This window comes from Peromyscus leucopus, chromosome 7 (genome assembly GCF_004664715.2).
Source record: "Peromyscus leucopus breed LL Stock chromosome 7, UCI_PerLeu_2.1, whole genome shotgun sequence".
NCBI lineage: Eukaryota > Metazoa > Chordata > Mammalia > Rodentia > Cricetidae > Peromyscus > Peromyscus leucopus.
In genome coordinates this window covers 107,136,402-107,157,329 of record NC_051069.1, presented here as the reverse complement: position 1 = coordinate 107,157,329, position 20,928 = coordinate 107,136,402, and the positions used below count along the sequence as shown (strand labels likewise).

The window sequence follows — 20,928 nt, the reverse complement described above, 5'->3', positions numbered from 1 at the left end:
CAGAGAGACTCTTCCAGTCTCAATATATTTCTCTATAAACTTCCCCAGTGGCGAGTCCGACTGTTCGCGTATGCTGCGCCCTCCTACATAAGTGGATAGGCTGCCTCTCACACTAATTCAGGAAGTCACCATTACAGTCAGAACAACTCTCTAATCAGCCCAAGTCTTGCTCTTTCGTAACCACGTCAAGACTTATTCCCGCTGATGATGCTAGGCTGTGTCCAGTTGAACGAGCTTAAGAATCAACCCTTGGATCTGCATACAATTAAGGGAAGGCCCTACTCAGATTCACACATGCACATCCACCAAACCTGCAAAACACACTCACATGTTACTTCACTCAGCTGCAGCTTTAAACATTCGATCTATGCAACCACATGCAATCCCAGCTATCTCGTGGCAAATGTCGTTATCACCTGTATTAACAAATAACTATTATAAAGATTTCTTAAGCACCACCAAACTGCATACAATAAACTTTGAGAAGGATTCATGCATAACATAGAGTAGAGAAGTAAAATAAATGAAGCTGAGTCAACAGCTGTGCTAACTAGTCTGCAGTGCCCTAGACAGACTCTCTCATCATATCCTCAATCCCTACTATTCCCCCCTCAATACCAAAGTGAGATAGGTCCAGCGGGAAACCTTAGGTATTCAACAGCAAATACCCCATTCTGCGTCCCTCCTTGGGAAGTAACACCAGCTCACGAAACCCTAGATCCAGTAACCAACAATACGTCCCACTGGTATTCATGGGACTATCCTACTTAGTGGGTTATTCTCCGCTCCAAGAGAACGCCGCATGATCGCGATAGTAAATCTCTATAGAAGCGGAAAACACTCTAACCTGGGGTGTGAGCTTACAGTTTCAGAGGTTCAGTCCACTACCATCATGGCAGGGAGCATGGAGGCACGCAGGCAGACATGGTGCTGGAGCTAAGAGTCTTACATCTTGTAGTAGGCAACCGGAAGTTGACTGAGACACTGGGTAGTATCCTGAGCATAGGAAACCTCAAAGCCCTCCCCCATAGTGACACACTTCCTCCAAAAAGACCACACCTACTCCAACAAAGCCACACACTCCCTATGAGCTTATGGGGTCCAATTACATTTAAACTACCACACCTGTCCTGAAACCTGTTACTCTTGGAATGCAGAAATGGCAGAACCAAGCACAGACAAAGGTCCAGAGCTGAACCGTAAGCCAATCTTTTTACTCCAGGCAGTAACAACCCAACAGTACAAGTGGTTATGTTTAAATGAAGCAAGCTTCAAAATGCTATTTAGCAAGACTACATCTAGAGATGCCCAGTGCTGGAGGACAAGTCAGAGGCCATGGCTGGATAAACCAAGGTGGGGATGGCAGCTTCAGTCTCAACAGCCCTGTCCAGCCAACCTCCCAGGTGACAAATGAGGGCTGTCCTTGTCCCCTCGGGAAGGGGAAATGGAAGGGACCACAGACCCCAGCAACGTAGCCAGATGAGCTCAGCAAGAATGGGCATGAACACAGGAAGACAGAGTGGATGGTACGGACTCCAACTCATAGCCTCTTGGCCTTTTCCAAGTCTCTCTGCCTCCACTAAGGGCTTCCCCCAGCCCATGGCAGGAGTCAGGTCTCTGAGCGGCACACAGCAGACAGGACACCGGTCCCCTTGCACTTAGGTCACCTCATGCTGAGGCAGGTCCCACACTGACTCCCCAGATTCCCCAGCAGCACTGAGTCTGATGAACCCCCAGAACACGCTTAGTCATATACCCTCTGTGTGGTTTGCTAGAATGGCTAATTTATGTGCCAACTTGGTGGGGCCACAGTACCCAGATATTTAGTCAAGCTCTAAACTACACACCTCTGTGAAGGTCTTCTAAAAATGAGATTCACAATTAAAATCATTAGACTTTGGATGAAGCAAATCAAACTCTATAATGTGGGTGGACAGCATTAGTTGAAGGTTTTGAGAAAATAACATATATATATGTATATGTCTAGCCTATCCACAGACCTAAACTGCAGCTTCAGGTCAGCTCTGCATCTCCACAGCCTCACGAGCCAATCCCTTAAAACCCATCCACTAACCCACATCCCCCCTCCCCCAACTCCTATCTCTCCATTTTCAACTTTCCGGTTCCGTTCCTCCAGAGAATCCTGCCTATGCCAGTATTCTGCCCCACTTACAGGCTGGTACCTATGCTAAGGTGTGTCCTGAGACCCTTGACTTGGGAATATATTTGGATTGGGGGAGATCTTAACACAGGGCAAGCTGAGAAAGGGGGTGATTCCAGCCTTCTCTGCGTGCTGTGTTGAGTCCTTTGTAGGCAAAGCAGCAAAGCGCCCACCTTCTGCTCAAAGCACCACAGTGGTCAGCAGCAAGGGAGGCTCCTCCAGACTTACGGGAGGGGAGGAAGCCACAGTTCAAAGAACAGAGCTGAGGATGAGGCTGCTGCTCTGCCCCAGGTGGGGTGGGTGGGTGTCAACCCGTTAACCGAGCAGATTTCTCTCAAGTGTTCAGGTGCCTGATCCCAGACAGGCCCTGTTACCCAGTCACCGAGAGTAATCGCTCTGCAAGCATTTCCTTTCTATAACTGCCTCTTCCGTGCTTGATGTGAAATTTATTTTGACATTACAAATATATAGAAGTGCATTCTGTATCAGACTCTCACTTGTGGAGGCAAGCAAGACTCACCATGGAGAAACCCCACCTGAGTGCAGAGTCTGGGAGCTGCCAGAGGGAAGGAGAAAGAATCCACTCTGAAGCTCCATGCGCTAGTGGCAGCTTTAAATAGCTCCCCTGCTCAAGTGCCCCAAGCATGTTGGGACGCAGCCAATCAGCTTGCTTGGGGTGGGGGCGGTGCCTCAGGCCTGCAGCTTGGCCTCAGCAGCAACCCCTTAATGCAAGCCAGCTCTCCAAGCCTGGCCCAGGAGAGCATGATGCTGGTTCAGATTAGAGCGGGTTCCCACAGCACGACACACCAGGTTCCTCCTTCTGGCAGTTTGTGTCTCTGCCATGTCGAATGATGTCATGTGGATGGAAAAGCTGATCATACCCAGTCATGCTTTCGACTGCTTCTCTCCTCTGCCCCCCAAGCTGGTTCCCAAGGGCCCCCCACATGGGCTGGAGCTGGGGAGAGCGCCAGCTGTCTCGAATCAACTGGGGCTCTGGTCTATCCCAGCCAACACCGAATCATTCCCGAGTCTCCACCAGAACCAGGCTCCTTCCCGCGTTACTCTGCTTCCCTTGGCGCTTCTCAGGAGAGGGGAAAGGGCTATTTCCACTTTACTAGCTTTCCTTAATTCTCTCTCTCTTCCTCCAAGGAATGCAATATTTACTTGGCAGTAATTACTTTCTTAGGTAACCCCATTTCCTTCCCAGACAAGGCCCTCCTTGGTCTCATCCCTATGCTTTTGGAGATGGGAAGCTTTGCAGATGTTCTCCTCTTGCAAAAGCTCTCCAGAGCAGACACACCACCTCTAACTTCAGAAAAAAAGGGGGTGGGGTGGGGGGATTGGACACAAGGTATCTATTTCCAATTGTATTTCTGCTATTCCCAGGGATGATCTGGGGGCCATCCCTCAGGGCCTGGGATCCAGAGCTTGTCTGCTGGCAATGCTGAGGCCTCTGCTCATGAAAAGCTTTGTCAGGCTGTCTGTAAGCCGGGGAACGTGAGGGTAGAGGATCTGAGCACAAAATGGACTGGGGTCATAGCCCAGCGGTCGAGTGCTTTCATGGCATGAATGAGAGAGGCCCTGGCTTCGATCCCTGAACAAGCAGAGTGGGAAATGTAACTCCCTGGGGCACAACCCTTCCTGGGTTTCATTTGATGCTATGGCAAAAGTCCAGGATTGCAATTCTCAGCCTCTAGACAGGCAAGCCCATGGCCACCAAGAGGTGGAGACATGGCCTATGGGTAAAGGGCACAGCACTCTTGGGTATGGTGCTCAGTCCTTCTCTGTGGCTGCCAGGAGACTCTGAGAAGCCACAGTCAGCCCCTGAGCCAAGGATGAAATGCCTGAGAACACTCTTTGGAATGAGCCAAACTCTTGTTTGAAATTGCTTAGTGAAACGTGCGATAAACCTGTTCTTGGGCTGCCCGCTGCCAGAGTGGGAAGCCAGCCTGCATGCCACTCAGCCCATGTCTAGAAGGGCAAGTGAGGAGACTCCTCCCGCTAGAATGTGACTCCGCGCTCTGTGCCCAGGGCTGAGCACAGGCTGTGGCAGAACTCCATCACCCTCTGCTGATTGAAGAGCCCAAACTAACATGGAAGAGGCTCATTTTCTCACCTCCCTGCCTCTCCAGAGACCAGAGGGAGCACGGAGACTCTCCCCCGAGAGTCAGTGCTCTCTGGAGTAGGAACATGCCTTAATATTCCAGACCCCCTGAAGCCCTGCTGGTTACGCAGCCCTTGGTGCTCAGTTTCAAGCCCACCTGTCTCCTCCACTCTGCTTGGCACTAGGGCTGGGATGGAGCACAAATCTTAACAGGTCTTATTAATAAAAACAAACCTGGAGCCAGGTATTGGGGTGAACGCTGAAAGATCAGAGAGACAGAACAGGTCAGAGAGACAGAACAAGCCACATCCACCTCACCTGGCCAACTTCTCAGCCGATCCTGTTTCCTCAGACTGGAAGTCTCTGTGTCCTCATCCGGAATGAATCTCAGCTGAATTGCTGCTAAAAGCCTAAAAGCTTAACCAGACTCTAGTTCCTGGTCTTCACGCCTTATATACCTTTCTGCTTCCTGCCATCACTTCCTGAGATTAAAGGCTCTTGTTACCATGCCTGGTTGTTTCCAGTGTGGCTTTGAACTCACAGAGATCCAGATGGATCTCTGCCTCCAGAATGCTAGGATTAAAGGCGTGAGTGCCACCATTTTCTGGCCTCTATATCTAGCAGCTGTTCTGTTCTCTGACCCCAGGTAAGTTTATTAGGGTGCACAATATATTGGGGGACACAATGTCACCACACTGGGATCCCACAAACTATTTGCCAGCAGCTCCCTGTGAGGTTTTGCCAACAGAGAGGGGAGGGAGGGAGCCTGCAGGGCTGGAGGAAGAAGAGGGCCTTGCCCCTCCCTGCTTATTTATCTGCTTAACCAACAACAGTCTTCATGGCAGCTGGTCCCACCAGCCATAATTCCACTCACAGTTCCTCCTCCATGACCCGAAGCCCTCATTGTCCTCTCTGAGGGACAAGTAGCACCCTTTCTACTTAGAGGTCCCAGATGTACAAGGTCCCTTCTTTAAACTCACAGGTTCTGTTAACCCCAAGGAAGGAATTAACTAGGTATCACCTTGACTGGCCACCCAGAAACTTGGTAAAACACAGGTTGCTGGGTTCCACCCTCAGAATCCTCATTCAGTTTGAATATTCATAGCTAATAAGATCCCAGGTGACAGCTGATCTGAGGGGTTGGCCAGCCATGGCACACAGTCCCAGCCATGGCAACTGTCCCCTGCAGTTACTACTATACCCTCCCCGGCCTGCTCAGTCACTTCCCAGAGTCAAATCCTGTTAAGATGTAAAGTGTGGTGATCTGTGTCCTGACTGGATCTTGCCTATTGCAGGGACAAGGCAGATTCACCCCCTATGGAAAACCTGTTTCCCACAGCATTCCCAGAAGTCACAGCTGCCCCCTAGACCTGACCCTGGTACTCCTGTGATCGAATGAGAGCGGAGATTTCCCATTGCTAAACAAGGTGGAAGAGGCCGTTGGTGCACATGCCCAAGCCCACTAGGTCCCAAGGGCAAGCAGCAGCCCAAGGGACAAGCCACGGCTGCTCTGGCTCCCCAAGGCATCCTCCAAACAGGGCATGTGGTTGAAGACCCACCAGGTAGATACCACAGAAGATACTACCCCTGGATATAATTCAGGTGCCCAGGTGGGGTTGCCCAGATGTAGTCATCTGTGGGTAAACAGGACCCAGAGACCTTGAGAGTTCAGAAGACCTTTCTAGACAAGCATCACTTGACAGCCCCACAGACAAAACCGAGGATGGCTAGGATTCTGCTGCTAAAATGGGAGCCGGAAAGTCACACAGAGCCCCCGGCTCTGCCTTCCTAAGGCAGGGGCCTAGGAGATGACCCTGGGTGGAGGATCCTGTGCTCTTAAGATAGCCTTAACCTTCCTAGAGACCTGGTCTTCTCAGCTCTGTGGAGCCAAGAGTCTCCTTCTGTGTAGACCCTTGAAGGATAGCCACCACTGGCCCAGGCCTCCACAGCTCCAGCAGGCCACCTTCTCCTGAGCCTCACCAATGAGTACATTTCCATAACAGCCATCATTTTTCCCTCCCAAACTCCCCACTCCACGGCCAGCATGTCCTCTGGTGGACAGCCGCATTTCTGCCTCCACCGGAAAGTCTGAGATGTGCTTCACTCTCATGAAAATGACAGCGGAAAAAATGGAATGATACTTCAGGAACCATTTCCCTAAAGAGACATCAACAAATGTCTACCCTCTCCTTAGAGTGCTCCAAGGACCAGGCAAAGTCCAAAACAAACTGTGACTCCCCTAAAGCCCAACCTGGGGAACCAATGGGATCACTGGGCTGACTTACAGAGCACGGATGAAGGGTTCTTGGAGGAGTGTGGTGACCCCAAAGCAGCCTCACTACTGAAAAGTCTCACCCCAGCATGGACGACAGCTTCCCCATAGCTGCGTAGGTAGATTCCTCTCCTCCCGGCTAACCTTCCACAGCCTGCATACTCTAGCATGCCCCCAAGACCAGAGGCCGTGTGCAGTTCGGGCAGAACGGCATACAAATGGCTGCGAAGTATGGGAGCGTGTGGCTGGAATCTCAGGAGACTCCAGTGATCTTCGCCCTCCGCCTTCTACGGGAGAACAGTCACCACCCCGTGAGTGGCCCCAGTGCTCAGGGGAGACAACAGCTGTTGTTCTCTGTTGTTCTCGAAGGATAACATCTTACAACAGACAATGAAGGTGCTCTTCCTTACTGCCCTATTGACATCAGCATCTTCTAGTTTACACCTGATTCTTGATTCCTCCATGTGTGCACACACATGTGCTTGTGGGGATTGAACTGTGGGCCTCACACGTGGTAAGCATGTGACTGGGTTGTAACCCGAGCCCCAACCTGAGTGTTAAATGGTAAGGAGCTCTAGAGAGCCTCAGAGTATAAAGGGGCATTTGATTTTCAGTGAACCATGTGACAGAAGCAAGGAAGTGACCTGAACGGGAGGAGCACAGGGGTTAAACCACCCTAACCAGGTTTACTGACCACTAACCAGGTGATTCCACATTGCCTGTGAGATGCACATCATCCAGCAGCTTGCCTTTTCCATAACATTTTACTCCTTCAAGGGCCATGGTCCAGCTCAGACCCGCGAGGATTTCTTTCTAGTGGTCTGTGAAAAGTGGCTTGACTGTGGCCCCAGAAAGGGCTGAGAAATCAGAGAGGCCCCCACACCATCTCTTCACTCAGCCCAGGAGTCTTACGCTCTGGGCCCACGCTGCTTAAACTCACATCTCGGTTTCTCCTGCTCCCATTATGCCATATTACTTTCATGTTCTCCAGAACATGGATCAAAACTATGAAAGCACGTCAGGAACAAAGCAGTGAGAACTTTCTATCAGGGCTCCGGTGCAGGTCCATCTCTGGTGCCGAGCATAGGTAGACACTCATGAATAGCTAGCAAACCAGTACCAGCATGGGCTACTGCTTGCTGGCTTTTTAGAGCTCTGAAATGTTTTTTTTTTTTTTTTATGTGCATCAAAATTATCAATCAGGGTTGGGGGTAGAGGTCTGTGGTAGGCATGTGTTTATCAGGCAAGAAGGCCGGGGTTTGATCCCAAGCTCCAAAATAACCATTACTGACAGCATCCAATGCAATGTTTGTTAACTGAGTCTAGTTATCGTGAGCTGGTGTCTACTTCCAGGAGGACCAGAAATTTGTTTTCATCAGATTCTGATGACTCCAACAATAAAGATGACAGGGGGAAAAATAGTGATTGAAAAATGCAGCTGTTGACATGTCAGACTAAGTACCCAGTCCCAACAGCTGTATGAACTTAAAGATTATTATTTTACTCTCTAGACTCTATGTAAAAATTGCATGAATCTTCCCTCCCAAGTTTATTGTATGACTATGTTCAATGTGGCAATTTCTAAGCTCCCTTTAAAAGAAAAAAATCTTTATAAGTAAGTATATTTGTTCAATACAGCTGATCACGACCATTTGCCAACGAGATAGCTGGGATTGGCATGTGGTTGCATAAGATCGAATGTTTAAAGTGCAGCTGAGTGAACTACACATGTGAGTGTGTTTTTGCAGGTTTTGGTGGATGTGTGAACTCCTGAGTAGGGCTTTTCACACTTAATTGTATGCAGACCTCACAAGGATGTTGCCATCCTTAGCTACAGCTCTCAACTGACACAGCCTAGCATCATCAGAGGGAATCAGCTGAGGCGTGGCCCAGAGCAGATTGCCTGATAGTGCTCTTGAATGATGACTGATTGGGGAGGGCCCAGTCCCATGTGGGCAGCACCACCCCGGGACTGTATAAATATGCTAACTGAATCTAAGCTGCTTTTTCTAAATTCTCTGAAATGTCAGAGTAGGGCCATGCTCTTAAAAACCTAAGCCTTGGAAACCTTCAATCCTGATCTGACGTCAGTTGTCTGGGGCGGCCTGCTACTTGGTTGATGCTGCGAGCTTATGGGGTGGGGGTGGGGAACCTCCAGATTCCTATTGTTTCTTTATTTTAACTGCGTGAAGTGTTCCATATGGGCAAGGCTCAGGCACTCCATCTCACCAGTCCACACTGTGCCCCACCCAGTGAGTTTTAGTTTAGTCCTCATACATCTGGGGAGAAGGACGCTTGAGGTTCAATGTCATTTGTCCTACAGCTTCAGGGTGTGTGAAATTTGAAATACGTAAATAAGCAGGAAAGCGAAGGGAGGCGCCTCGGGGAAAGAGTGTCCAGCGCACTGCTCCCCCCGCACCCCCGCCCACTGGGACATAAAGTGGGAGGGAACTTGGAGCACCCCATCTTGCAACCTTTCACCAGCTAAGACAGGTACCCCAGGCCCTGACACTGTGGCTCATTACCGATTTCTCCTGGTACATGCTTGCCGTGGAACCGAAAACACACGGTGACGTTCAGGCAGTTCACAGGCTGCTGTCCGTCATGACACTGAGGTGCTGTGATGTTGATGGAGACTGGGAGGAAGATGGAGACATCCACAGTGATGACCGGTCTGGCCCTGCATGACAGGGAGAGGGGAGGGACCTGTGTTAAGTACCAGCTCTCAGAACCAACAAGAACGATACAGGCAGAATAGACCCTGGGACTTCAGCCAGCATTTAATTAAAGAATGAAATGCCCCAAGAGAGAAAGGCTAGTGTGCTCTGTAAGTATTTTTTTCTGGTTTTAAAAGTAGCGCATTCCCTAAAATACTAATGGTTTGCTTCCCGGTAACAAAGGCAAGTTAGTTGTTAATGAAACCCAGCTGGCTAAAGCCGTAAATCAAGCACCAGATGCTGGGTGATTATTTAAAATTTCACCCAAGAAGTTCCGATTTCCATTTCATTGGGGAGGCATGAATGCACTGAGGAGAGGTGTCTACACACAAGCCCTGGTTCAGTAGCCGGATGCAAAGCTGGTGTGACAGCTCACTCCTGAGATCCCAGAATCGGAGTGACTGAGTCAGAAGGACTTCCCAGAGTTCTAGGCCAGCCTGGGTCACTGTGTGAGAGCTTGCTTTAAAATGCCAAAGGGAGGGATAGCAGGGAAAGGGGGGGGGAAGAGAGAGAGACAGAGGAGAGAGAGACAGAGACAGAGACACAGAGAGACAGAGACAGAGAGAGAGAGAGAGAGACAGAGAGACCTCTAGATACATACTGAGTGGTTCCCTTGTCACTGCCGGCATAAGTTGACCAAATCCCCTCTTACATTTATGTCTACCAATTCATTGAATATAGTCTAAAAAGAATTGATTGATGGAGTCCCAGCTGGTACCAGCAAAACACTTCAAGGAATTAACCTGGCTAGCTTTAGGGCAAAGCGAAAATCCAATAAACACAGCCTGACACTCCCTGACATGACCACTGGTGCCTCCAGTGCCTGATGGATGGACAGCATCCCTGGACTCCCCCGGGGCAACAAGACAAAAGCTGGGAAGGAAGCAGGCATCTCTTTCCCATAGCACACAGCTGCTCAGGGAGGAGGCACCTAAGCTGTGGCTTGACCTCCCCCCACCCCACACCTGCCCTGACCTTCCAGGGAGAACCCCGCCCCCCAGGATCCCTGGCCTCCATGCTTCTGGAGTGATGTGAGATTAAGGAGCATAAACTGGGAATAGTGCCCTCATGTGTGTGTAAGCCTCACCCAAGCGCACCAGGGTGACAGGACCATGGAACACATGATCGAAGAACCCCAAGATGAAAGGAAAACCTGGGTGCATAACGCAGTGAGGAAACACACCGCACAGACGGCACAGGACCCCGCCACTGCTGCCGCTGCTGCCATTGCAGGGTCAGAAGGTCAACAGAAGGGCAGCTGTGACGGGCAGTGAACTGGGGAACTCTGAGCAAAAGACAGACAGACCGCAATAATGCCTGAAGAAACCATAGCCTAGTCTGTTGATTTTCTTCTGGGTTCATCCTTAGAAGATGCTAGAATTACTTAGAAAGATCACGTCACCCTAGTTGTGTAAGATGATGTCATGGTTAACTTCGTCAAGTTGACAGGATCTGGAATCATCATGAACACAGGTGAGGGAGTTTCTAGATTGGGTTAAGTGAGGCAGGAAGACCCACCCTGGATGGGAAAAGTACCATCCCATGGACTGGGGGTCTCTGAATAAAGGATAAAGCGAGCTGAGTGCCAGCCTCCGTTCACTCTGCTTCCTGACAGCAGATGCGAAGTGACCTGCTGCCTCATGCCCCCGCCACCATGACTCCCCTGCTATGACGGGCTGTGATCCCAACCTGAGTAAACAAACTCTTTGTTTCCTTATGTGTTAGTCCCCCACCCCCACCCCCACCCCACCCCACCCCACCCCCACCCAGGCATTTTGTTATAGCAATAAAAAGTAGAAACAGCCCTCTCTCCCTCCCTCTCCCTCCCTCCTCCCCCAGTGTGGTCTCAGCTCTGTTACTCTACTCCTCCACCACTGCCTTACTGTCTTTTTCTAACCCTGACCCACAACCTGACGCCCATCACCGGGTGAGGGCGGCAGAGACAAAGTAGCCACAGCTTCAGAGAGAGCCAGGCTCCTTTCTACAATAACGCCCTGGCAAACTCTGTCCTGCCCCGAGATGGGAAAGAAGGTGAAAGGCCAGTCCATCCCTTATCAGCTGTCAGAGAGAAGGCACAGACTCCTCCCAGAGAGCCTGGCTGAGGTAAGCAGGAGACAGGAGCAGCCCAGACAGAGCTAACTCTGCAAGGCTTGTAAAGCGGAATCCTTTGAAAGGGCCGGCAGAGGCCCTCCCGGGTCCATCTCCTTCCAACATCTGTTACATCAGTTCCCTCAGCTTTTTTTTTTTTTTTTTTTTTTTTTTTTGGTCTCCACTTCAAGTATTGTTTTTGGATGAGGAAAGCAATCTTTCATAAGCCTCTCTGGTCACTTCCTTTGCCCCTTGGTGGCACAGGACTAGGCCCCTATCACAGGAACAGGGACCTGCCCTCCTGAGCAAACTTCCTGAGGCCAGTGTGAGCTGAGGCCTGCTCACACTGCTAGGATGGAGCCCACCTGCCACCCACCAACCTCTGGATAACAGTGAGGGGGCACCCGAGGGCAGAACCAGGGGTGCTTTTAAGATTTCAAAGAAGCAAGTAACTGGAGTGCTTTCCCACGGCAGAGAGATCAAACCTCCACATTGTACTTCCAGGCAAGTAATAAAAGTGGACGGTGTACGATTTTCACATGGTGGTGCTCTGGTTCTCTTGGCAGGGCAGGGGCAGGTGAAGGCTAGTTACAAAACCCACCCTGAGCCTTCCTCTGTCCAAGTTCACCCATGTCCACACAGTTGAAGGTGCCCAGTCAGGTTCTCTTAGCTGTGGCCCAAAGCTTCCCAAACCCCAAGGTGCCTCTCTCAGTGCCTTTACCTACAGTGAACACGCAGCTGTGTGTGGGCAAACACATTTCTCTGTCTGTCTCGGAACTGGTATGTGAGCCAGTCAAAACTCATGGAGCCATATGCTCGAACTGGTGCATTTTACTGTATATATACAAATTATAATCTAAGAACGAGAGAAAATACACAGTGAATGTAGTCATGCACTGCATGAATGAAGACAGACCACATGGATAATGGCAGATCCACAGGTGGCAACACGTGGTGATGCCATAGCTACCTTAGCTTATGTAAGTCCGTACTGTTATACCCAGCCATGATGAAATCACCTAATGAAGCATTCCTCTGAGTGCAAGCCTTCGGCTAAGCACAGGAATGTACACAAAATGTTTGTCTAGTGCCTGTGTATGGGAGGTATTCACCAAACATTGGCCACAGCATTGTCTACTGTCTATAGCACACTGGCTAGAATCAAAGCCTGGGGACCAGGTCTGTTCTGTCCTCTGTACAGTCCCTGGCATCTCATACATTCCCAGTTTCATCTCAACAGGACAATGTATATAAACTGAGAGGATGAGGCCGTAGACTCCCATAAAGGCACTAGCGCCATGCACCTCTGAAGCTCGCATGGTCTCATTGGTCTTCCAATGTCTTCTAGCTTCTTTACCCAGATGTGGGGCTCCTCACTCCCTCACCCATGGGCCTTCTCCCTGGCCTTCCACCTCATCAGATCTGACCTTCCACTCCGTGCTGGAATCTGGGGTCCCCATCCACAGGGAAGGCACTTCACTTAACATTTACACCCATGGAGGAGAGAGATAAGAAGCTCCCTTAGGTTTGGAGCTCATGGAGGAGGACAGATGGGGTCTCAGGACTGAGCAGGGAAATAGACATGACCTCCCACCCCTAACTCAGAAGCTATCTACAATTGACAACTGCTCGCAAAGGAAAAAGTCATTTTCTCCAACCGAGTCTCCCTGAGTATATAAGCCACACTTACAGGCAGGCCTCATGTCTAGCAGCAGATGGCCAACACAAAACAAACTCAATGGTGTTTTCAGAGATTGTTTTTTTTTTTCCTTTTGTCTCATAATGCTGTGTTTGAATTTTATTTTTTATCTTTTGCTTATCTATTATGGTTTCCAATTTTGTGTTTTTATGGATTTTGTGTGTGTGTGTGTGTGTGTGTGAGAGAGAGAGAGAGAGAGAGAGAGAGAGAGAGAGAGAGAGAAGAGAGAGAGAGGAGAGGAGAGGAGAGGAGAGGAGAGGGAGGGAGGGAGTGTGTGTGTGTGTGTGTGTGTGTGTGTTTGTGTGTGTTTCTTGTGGTTTTCTTTCTTTTTTTAATCCTGGGGTCTGGTTTGTTGTTATTTTGTTTTGTTTTAATTTCCCTGTTTGTTTTCTAAAGGAAAAGAGAGAGAAAGAAGGTATGAGGTTGGATGGATGGGAGAAGATCTGGAAGGAGATGAGAGAGGAGAAACTGATTAGAATATATTGTATGAAAGATAATTTATTTTCAGTTAAAAAAAATGATAAAAGTCAAAAGACAAACAGGCGCTCTTGGTATCAAGGCAGCCCACTGCACTGTAAGCAGCCGGGGACATGTGTCACTAAGAGGGACCCTGACAATCACAATGAGTGGTCAGGTCATTATGAGACACAATGCCACTGTGGCTCCCCATGTCACAGACATTCATCATGGCCTCGACCAGGAGGGAAAGAGTGGAAACCCGGGCACGTGGGGCATACTTCAGGGTCTCTGGGGATACACTGTTATCTTCAGCTGCTGCAGGGCTTCTGGATAGATGATCCAAGAGCAGGAAGCAGAAGTTCAGGAAGTCAAATTTAACCAGATCCATGTAAGTCCTAAGTCCTGCTAGTCCTCACACAGGCTGTCTCACGATTCCAAAGATCAACCCGGAGCTTCTGGGAAATACTCCTGCTATTGTCTTCCACAGAGGAAAATCTTGGGATGGGGGTGGGGAGGGAGGTGCCAAGGAGCTTGACCAGGAAGCTCACCTCAAAGGGCAGAGGCAGGGCTGGAACTCAGGCCACCTGTACTCTAGGTCACACCCAACTTCAAAGTTATTCTGCCACTTTGGCAATTCAAAGTTTAGAACTATCTAGCGGCCAGCTGCTTCTCTCTAAGTCACTAAGCCCCTTCCTGTGGGGTACCTCATTCAAGAAGAGACCCTGTCCCTCTGGGGAGGCTGGGAGAAGGCAAGGCTAAATGGGAAGCATGTGTAGTGAAGGACTACATGGCCTCTGGGATCCCTTCCAGCTGTAAGACCATAGCAGTTTATTTTAGAACATTCTGCCATCGAGTTATTAACAAAACTGTTGGCTCCCATTCCAAAGTGCAATTCTGCTTCCTCTGACTCACACAGACAGAAATACTTGAAGATGGTGCATCGGTGGAAACGGTGCCGTCTAGGCTTCAGCAAGTACTGGGCCTAAGCACACGTCCCTCACTCGGTTACCACCAGTGAATGGACAGGAAGCTCCTGGTCCCTGGGGCTGAGGACTAACAGGAGTGAAGAAGATACTGGTTATAAAGATAAAAAAGTAGACTGGACAGGGTTTCCCAGCCCTTTAAATGCCTGGCGCCTGTAGGAAACAGGAATGTTTATATAGCACATCAACAGAAGGGCATGGTCGGTCATGACCAAAGATAAACAGCACTTGGATTAGGGGTTGAGTTACCCCAAACCCTGTCAAGACACCCCAGAAAGCTCTCAGTTCCCTATAAGCTAGTTAAGGCCCACTTTCTGGTAAAGAATATGACTGGGAGAATAAAGGCAGAGTTTATTCTGTGCACACAGCACCTTCAACCTGAAGGACTAGGCCAAAGGAAAGAGCCAAATGATGGGATCGTCGCACCCCATTCCTCCTCCGCAAAATCCCATCTGTCAGTCATGAAGAACAGGACCCCAAAAGCAAGAGCCAGGCATCTCACCTGAGGAGGACCACGCTGTCGGACAGGAAGGCTCCGATGGTGACGTCTGGAAACAAGAAGTCACAGCCTCAGAACCTTGTGGAAATCAGTCCCAGCTGCCCTTTGGCATGGCGCCACAGTGACCGGCCCAGCCTTGCGGTCAGAGAGCCTTCCTACCCCTGCTGTCTGGCTGGGTAACGACTGGATAAGAATTGCAGCCACATTGTCCTAAGTGGCAGCCAAGCACATCTGGCTACTGAGCCTGGAAATGGTGCTGGGTGTGTAAAATGCATAGCAGATTTTGAAGACCTAACTTTAAAAAATTAACTCATTAATAACTTCTATATTAGTTATACAGTAAAATGATAAAATGTTGACTATATTAGACTACACTTCATTAAAATTAATTTCATCTTGTGTATATTTTTCTGTAGTTACTAGCATATACTATTATATATATCATTATTTAAGCAAATATTATTTTAATGGTATATATATTTTACTGTAATTTGTATTGAGTGGATAATTTTTTTAGTGATTTGAAAACAGATTTTTTTGCCAAGAATTAGTGTTTTCTTAGCAAGACTTTGTATAAAGGAGTTGTTTTTTTTTTTTTTTTTTTTTTTTTTTTTTTTTAATCTCAGTTGAATCCTTTAGAAGTCAGCCACCAGGCAATAGTTCCCATTCTGCTGTGTGAATAACAATTGTTAACCAAACCAAAAAAAAAAAAAAAAAAAAAAAAAAAAGCTATCTTATCTCCCACACCTATCTTCATTTATCTGGCATGCTTTGAGAAAAACAGCTTACCAGGATAGCCATTTCCATCCATATCAATGCCCCCTGATATGGACTGCCCAAACATCCGCAGGATCGGGTTTATCTTCCTCCCAGACAGTTTCTGAAACAGACAATAGAAAAATGGAGTCACTGAGGGCAGTTAGGACCTGGGGCTGTTTGAACCCAGCTTCCTCAGGGCACTGGGTCTGAAGTTGTTGAAAGAAAAGAAAATGTTGGTAGAATATGGCCAGAGGGTCTAGAGAAGGCACTTGAAGATCACACACTTCCTTATTACTGCTTGCCTTGGCCAGATGTCATCATTTAAAAATTTGCCTGAGTTTGGTGACAATAAAATGTCTACTAAAGCATGTTTAAAAAAATTTTTTTTACGCTTATTTATTTGTGTGCAGGGGTTGCTTAGGCCACAGTGTACACGTGGGGGTAAAAGAGGGCCTGAAAGAACTGTTTTCTCCTCCAACCATGGAGGTCCCTGGGAATTAACCTTAGGTCCTCGGGCTTGGCAGCAAATGCCTTTACCCACTGAGACATCTCACTGGCTCATTGTATGGTTCTGACATGTTGAAATTTAAGACAAATAAAGTCTGGATTATTTTTCCTGTGTGTGTATGTGTGTGTGTGTGTGTGTGTGTGTGTGTGTGTGTGTGTGTGTGTGTGTGTCACATGCTGTCTATGATTTTTGTTTTTTTTTTTTAACGCAGGGTCTCTCAATGATATGAAACTTACCAAGTAGTTTAGGCTGGCTGGCCAACAAGCCCAGAGAGCCTGCCCCCTGTTTCCCCAGTGCTGGGATTCTAATTGTGTGCCATCACACCTGGGTTTTTGTTTATAACATGGGTCTGGGGGGCAACCTCAGGTCCCCAGGCCTGTGGACAGACACTCCACTGACCGAGCCCTCTCCCCTACTTCTCCGTCTGCTTTGATCCAGGCACAACAGGTTGAAATGCTGGGAGATTCCTCCCCTCCTGTCTTATTAGGTACCATTTCACCTGCCTCCCCTAAGATGGACAGGTCACTAGCATACCCAGCTGGAAAGATAGCCATGTGGAAACTCCCCCTCCAGCCAGCCCACTGGGAGGGTCACACACTCCTAAGCTTCATAGAACTCTCTCAGCCATTTGACCTAGTACATCTAGAACTGCATGGTGCTGAGCCTCCTGTAAAGTACAGGGAGAGAATCAGCCATTTCTCCTGAGAGGCATTCCTCAACCTATGTGTCATACTCACAACTCTACCATATCACATTTTTATACACCATTAACTTCATCATAACAGTGCTGTGGATATTGCTCTGTATAAATAAAATGCTAATTGGCCAGTAGCCAGGCAGGAAGTATAGGCAGAACAAGCAGAGAGGAGAATTCTGGGAACAGGAAGGCTGAGTCAGGAGATGCTGCCACCACGAGTACCAACATGTAAGATACTGGTAAGCCATAAGCCATGTGGCAAGATATAGATTTATAGAAATGGGTTGATTTAAGCTATAAGAACAGTTAGCAAGAAGCCTGCCACAGCCATACAGTTTGTAAGCAATATAAGTCTCTGTGTATTTACTTGGTTGGGTCTAAGTGGCTGTGGGACTGGTGGGTGAAAGAGATTTGTCCTGACCGTGGGCCAGGCAGGACTGGAGAAAACTTCAGCTACAAATGGCGCCCAACATGGGGCACAAACCCATGACCCTGAGATTAAGAGTCTCATCCTCTACCGACTGAGTTAGCTGGGAGGAGAAGTGCTGTGGATATCGCTCTGTATAAATAAAATGCTTATTGGCCAGTAGCCAGGCAGGAAGTATAAGTGGGACAAGCAGAGAAGAGAATTCTGGGAACAGGAAGGCTGAGTCAGAGAGACGCTGCCAGCTGCCACTATGAAAAGAGAGATGTACCGGTAAACCACGAGCCACATGGCAACTTATAGACTAATAGATATGGCTTAATTTAAGATAGAAGACCTAGATAACAAGAAGCCTGCCACGGCCATACAGTTTATAAGCAATATAAGTCTCTGTGTGTTTACTCGGTTGGACTGAGCAGCTGTGGGACTGGTGGGTGAGAGAGGTTTGTCCTGACTGTGGGCCAGGCAGGAACAGAAAAACTCTAGCTACACAACAGACAGCCTAGCAAGAACAGCTGTTGGGGCTGGGGTACCTGGTAAGGTACTTGACTTACAAGCACAGCGGAACCTGAGATCTGTCTCCGGCATCTCCATAAAAAGCCAGATATGGTGGAATGTGCCTGTAATCCCAGTGCAGGGAGCCAGAGACAGGAGGGTCCCTGAAGCTCACTGGCTAGAGTTAATCTACCTTAAGTGGTGAACTCCAGGCCTGTGAGAGATCCTGGGTCAAAGCTTGTGAGAGTGTTACTGAGAACGACACCTGAAGCTGTCCTCTAGCTTTATGCACACATGCCCACATACACATACTCATTTTTTTTAAAAAAAGAACACAGGGCTGGAGAGATGGGCCAATGGTTAGCACACCCTGCTCTTGCAGAGGCTCCCAGTTTAGTGTCCAGCACCCTCATTTAGAGGCAACTGCCTGTAATTCCAGTTCTGGGTGATCCAGCACCCTCTTCTGGCTTCCTCTGGCACTGCAGTCATTGCTCATGCCCCCTCCCCTAACAAATGCGCAGAATTAAAAACAAAAATACTAAGATACTTTTAACAATGGACTACTTGCCACACAGCCAGCCCTCATCCCACCAAAGCTGTCCATTCACACTTATGTGGCGCTGTTCCTTTCAAAGACACCAAACGTCTTGAGCCAGAAAGTCTCATTTCCTGAGATCTGATCAGTTCCTCCTTTCTTCCATCCACAGTGTCCTAGTTACCTTTCTGTAGCTGTGATAAAAATACTAATAAAAAGCAACCTGGGGAGGAAAGGGTTTATTCCCATTTACAGGTTACAGTCCACCATCGAGGGAAATCAAGGCAGGAACTCAAGGCAGGAGCTTGAAGCAGAAACTATGGAGGCTCTCTGCTCATTAGCCTGCTCAGCTATCTTTTTCATAGAGCCAGGCCCACCTGCTAGGGATGGCACCATCCACAGTGGGCTGGGCCCTCTACATTAACTAGCAACATAAAAAATGTCACACAGATGTGCCTGCAGGTCACTGTAATGGAGACAATTCTTCAATTGAGTTCCCTCTTCCCAGGTGACTCTAGGCTTGGATCAAGTTGATATATAACCATAACATACAGTCTCTCTGTGGATAACCAGAGACACACTTCACTTCCACATTATGTCATGAAGCCCACAACAGAACCAAGTTCACGGTCATCAGGGGCTCACTCTGCCTTTCCTTCTCCATGCTTGTCTTTACTGAGTCATGCTGTGGGGAAGCCCTGGTGGAGCCGGGGGAGTGTCCACGGGCTCTGCTGATGGAGATAGGATGTCCCCCTCCACCCTCAGCAGCTGATAACTATGAGGAACTGTCCCAGAGGCCATCTGAGAGGGCTGCTTGCCATCTTCTGTTAAGGCATCCGACAGGAAACATGTGAGCATGCAAGGGCGGCCGAGCCCTGCAGGCAATGCTGCAGAAACACGGCTTGTTAACAAGCTCAGCCCACATCCCACATGGCTCCGTCTAAACAAACTTGTGTGTGTATCTGAGTAAAAGGCACACTTTGAAGCGGCACATCTCAGCTCTGGAAGCCAAGAACATTAGAAGCAGCTTGCTGTGGGTTTTTGTTTCTTGGGTATGCTGTGGCTGGGACGGGGAGAGTGAGGGGTGGTCAATTTGGGGGGTGGCAATACAGACTTAAGTTATCCACTGACATCTGCAGGCCATTATGCTATAAAGCCAGGAAGATAAGTCTGCACGGTGCTAATAACCCTAAATGGGAACCAGGAACTGTGGGAAACCTCCGCTTGACCAGGTTTACACACAGCGTCTGTTAGGGCAAGGGAAAGATCACAGGGGCCGCCACAACGTGCCCGGGGGCTCTCGGCTGAGAAAGGCATCTAAGGATCTTAAAATCAACACTTTTCATGGTGAAAGGAGGCGGTGGCATGAGCTAGAGAGTACCGAGGGAGGAGTCCAAGCTCTGATCTCACAATTTCTCCAGCAAAAATAACACGAGTTGGGGCCAAAGAAAAGCGATCCTGTTGCCTAGATTCGTTTCTGATTTCTTCTTCCAGTTCTTGTGCACAATGCCCGCTCTGTCCAGGATCCAGGCCCAGAAGAACCCAGCATTAATGGATTTTTTTTCCCTTTTAAATCACTGGCCTTATCATATACATATTAGCAAGCCTGGGACAATATAATCATAGCAGTTTCTCTCTTTCTCTTTCTCTCTCCACCCTTGTATTTAGAGAGCCCCAAACCACTTCTCTTTGTGAAGGCTAAGTAAGCCAGAGTGCATGCTGACGGAGCCACGGCTTCCAGCTGCCAGTCACGGCTTCCTACTAGATGCTCCACACTAACCACAAATGTGCGTGGCAGTTTTCTGCAAGGCTCCCACCCGGCAACCAAACAAAACACTGCAGAGCCAAAGGGGAGGCCGGGGTGGGGGGGGGGGGAGGGGACTCCCGCAGGTGGCCTCTCTGTGTGATTAGCTTCCGAGTTCCAGGCCCGAGCTTCCAGGAGGATGTGTGGAGAATGACCCTCACCCCCTGCCTGAGGATGGGCTCCTTAGATGACACAGCATCCCTGACCCAAACCATGCAGGCCCCACTCTGTGTTTCAAGCTTCTAATGAAGTTGGCTGAATCACCTAAAGTTTGCTGTTGCCATGATTGCTTGTGCCTAAGGAGGAGAGAAAAGTCTGTGGATGGACGCCCCTTGAAAGTGGGTTACTTCAAGGCAACACAAGTCTCCATTTCCATGAGTTTTCCAGTGGAACTTCCTTGGGTGGGCCTTTCCAAAATGTAGTTGAGAAAGGTGACTGCTCAGGGCAAACCCAATACCCTATGTGGTACTGAACGCCATCAGAAAGCCGGCGGCTCCTAAGTGGATCCGTCTCACACAGATGTCGTGTAGACTGGGGTAAAGAAGTAACAGGCTGCCGGGCGGTGGTGGCGCATGCCTCCAATCCCAGCACTCGGGAGGCAGAGGCAGGCGGATCTCTGAGTTCAAGGCCAACCTGGTCTACAGAGTGAGTCCCAGGACAGGCACCAAAACTACACAGAGAAACCCTGCCTCGAAAAATCAAAAAGAAGAAGAAGAAGAAGAAG

At 48.9% G+C, this 20,928-nt stretch overlaps 1 protein-coding gene across 1 annotated transcript in view; it reads right to left on the bottom strand.

Moving 5' to 3' along the window:
- The window catches only part of Itga9 (integrin subunit alpha 9), a 279,440-nt gene that overhangs the window by 189,396 nt on the left and 69,116 nt on the right, over positions 1-20,928 (bottom strand). Inside the window, exons 12-15 of the mRNA XM_037208241.1 lie at positions 15,772-15,862; positions 14,986-15,031; positions 9,035-9,217; positions 6,621-6,759 (exon numbers count right to left, since the gene is read on the bottom strand). Coding sequence (XP_037064136.1) covers positions 6,621-6,759; positions 9,035-9,217; positions 14,986-15,031; positions 15,772-15,862 — 459 coding nt within the window. The remainder of the gene's footprint in view (positions 1-6,620; positions 6,760-9,034; positions 9,218-14,985; positions 15,032-15,771; positions 15,863-20,928) is intronic.